At 46.6% G+C, this 2514-nt stretch overlaps 1 protein-coding gene across 7 annotated transcripts in view; it reads left to right on the top strand.

Moving 5' to 3' along the window:
- The window catches only part of CSPP1 (centrosome and spindle pole associated protein 1), a 131357-nt gene that overhangs the window by 115041 nt on the left and 13802 nt on the right, over nt 1–2514 (top strand). For all 7 annotated transcript variants that reach the window (XM_030887566.2, XM_013007271.2, XM_045295822.1 and 4 more), the window contains one exon: nt 1063–1126. In XM_030887566.2, the coding sequence (XP_030743426.1) occupies nt 1063–1126 (64 nt within the window). The remainder of the gene's footprint in view (nt 1–1062; nt 1127–2514) is intronic.

Raw genomic sequence — 2514 nt, 5'->3', positions numbered from 1 at the left:
GTCTGGGGAAGGGAGAAGCAGACCTGAGTTTTAGATATGCAAAGTGTCAGTGGCCCACCTGACAAGCAATTGGGGCTGTTGTGCAGACTGAGCTCAGGGGAAAACGTGGAGAGAAATTAAGTCTTTGGGGAGTGGGGAGGTGTGGGGGTGGTTGGGGGTGTGTGTGTGTGCGGGATGCGGGGTGGATGAGGAGCTGATACCAAGGGCTCAAGTAGAAAGCAAATGTTTTGAGACTGATGAGGGCAACAAATGTACAATGTGCTTGACACAATGGCTGGCTGGCTGGATTGGGATAGGAGTTGTACGAACCCTCAGTAAAATGATTAAAGAAAAACAGAAGAAAAATTTAATCTTCGCAACATCCCTGTGATCTAAGTAGCCGTTTTCAGACTTCAAGAGTCAGGCTCCAGGAGCCCATGCTCTGTCCAGCGGCTGGGTCGTGACCGCTGGTGCTGGCCGGGAAGTGAAGATGGTGGTGATCACCGGGTGGTTGCTGTTCGTTGCTGTCAAGTGCGTTTTGAGTCCGGTGACCCCGCGTGTGCAGAGTAGAACTGCCCATCAGGTTTTGGTGGCTGTGACAGGAAATAGATCGCCAGGCCTGTCTTCAGAGGCACATCTGGTTGGGTGTGAGCCAGGAGCCCAGCGCTCAACCTTTTGTGCTCTCTCAGGGACTCCTGGGGCTCTGTTGATTGGCCCCACTGTGGACCTCTGCTAGCTGCTTTACAAGGATTTGCTCTAAAGTCCACAGCAGGATCCTCTTTAAGAGGAAACCCACATTTCCAGGCTTCTGCTCACACAGCCCTGGTTGTGTAATGATTACGAGTTGGACTATTAACTGCAAGGTCAGCACCACCAGCTGCTCTTCCTTGAGAGAAAGACGGGCTTTCTACTCCCATAGAGAGTCCCAGTGTCAGAAAGCCACAGGGCCAGTGCTACCCTGCCCTACAGGGTTACTGTGAGTCAGCACTGACTCGGTGGCAGTGAGTTGTATTGGTAAAAATCTGTTGTTGCTTTTTTGACACAATTAATAAACATAATCACAAATACATGGTTTTCTTTTAGTCTAGAGATGATCCTCCTGAGTTTTTGAAACATTCATTATTGGAATCGGACAGTGCTTTTATTGGTGAGTTTGTGTATTTTCATTTACTGATGCTGTTTGTTTAAATATTAAGCAATCTCTCTCTCTCTACATAAGTATCCTTTTCCATATAGCAAAATCATCGGGATCCTGTTTGTGGTGCAAGTTAGTGAAAGGGGGAAGACCCTGTTTTATCGCCTATCTTCATGAATCGTTGTCAAACAGACCTTGCGAAATTATTTTCCAACTCAGAATAACTAAAAGGCTGTAGGCTGTAGGAGTTAGCAATAGTTCCCTCAAACACTCACACACAGGTACTCAAAGCCATTGTATTTACAATACTAACCCAAACCTGCAGGTCAACCTAGATGTCTTCCCCAAGTGACTGGGTAGGCAGCCTGTGCTATGCCCATGCCTTGGAATACTGCTCAGCAACCAAAAGAACACAGTACTGATGCACACCACAGTGGGGAGGGCTCCGTCTGTGCTGAGCAAAGGCACTCAACCCCGAAAAAACACCCTCTGTATGTGATTCGACTTGTGTGACACTGGAAAAGACAGCATTTTAGAAAGTGAGGACAGATTGATGGTTGATAGCGTTTGGGTGGCATAGTGGATACACGTTGGGCTGCGATCTGATGGGTCAGCAGTTCAAAACCAACAGCAACTCCAGGGAGAAAGAGGGACCGTCTACTCCTGCAAACGGTTACAGTTACAGTCTGAGAAACTCATGGGGCAGTTCTACCTGTCCTGTCGGGTCGCTGTGAGGGATGGCAGTGACCAGATTTTTATTTTATTTTTTTGAGCATCTAGGAATGAGGATAGGTGGGTATGATTCTAGAAGGGCAACATGGGGAGTCCTAACAGTTTTGGAACTGTCTGATTTTGACTATGATAGTGGGTACGAGAATGTAAACAGATGATGAATCGGTGTAGCGTTGATGCTACATAAAGGAGGAAGAGTTAAAGTCTGAAAAACTTCCTGTGGTGAATTAGAATATTATTATATATACCCTTACTATTAACACAGCAGAAGCCTTTTCTGATTTGGCTCATTCTTTTCCTTTATGACCGTCATACTGTAGTTAACACCACAGTGGATTATGTGCTGGCCTGCTAACCTCAAGTTCAGCAGTTTGAAATCAGCTGCTCGATGGGAGAAAGATGGGGCTTTCTACTCCCATAAAGAATGAACAGTAAGACCAGAGGATGTACATCAGTACAGATAGCAGCTGGAAACAGGGAATCCAGGACAGATGATCCCTTCAGGACCAGTGCTGAGAGTGGCGATACTGGGAGGGTGGGGTGGAAAGGGGGAACCAATGATAAGGATCTACATATAACCTCCTCACTGGGGGATGGACAATGTAAAAGTGAGTGAAGGGCGGCATCGGTCAGTGTAAGACATGAAAAAAATTGTAAATTACCAACCA

Source organism: Echinops telfairi, unplaced genomic scaffold (genome assembly GCF_000313985.2).
Source record: "Echinops telfairi isolate 266 unplaced genomic scaffold, ASM31398v2 ScPeMD7_1;HRSCAF=3_0, whole genome shotgun sequence".
Taxonomy (NCBI): domain Eukaryota; kingdom Metazoa; phylum Chordata; class Mammalia; order Afrosoricida; family Tenrecidae; genus Echinops; species Echinops telfairi.
This window is presented reverse-complemented; position numbering and strand designations above follow the sequence as displayed.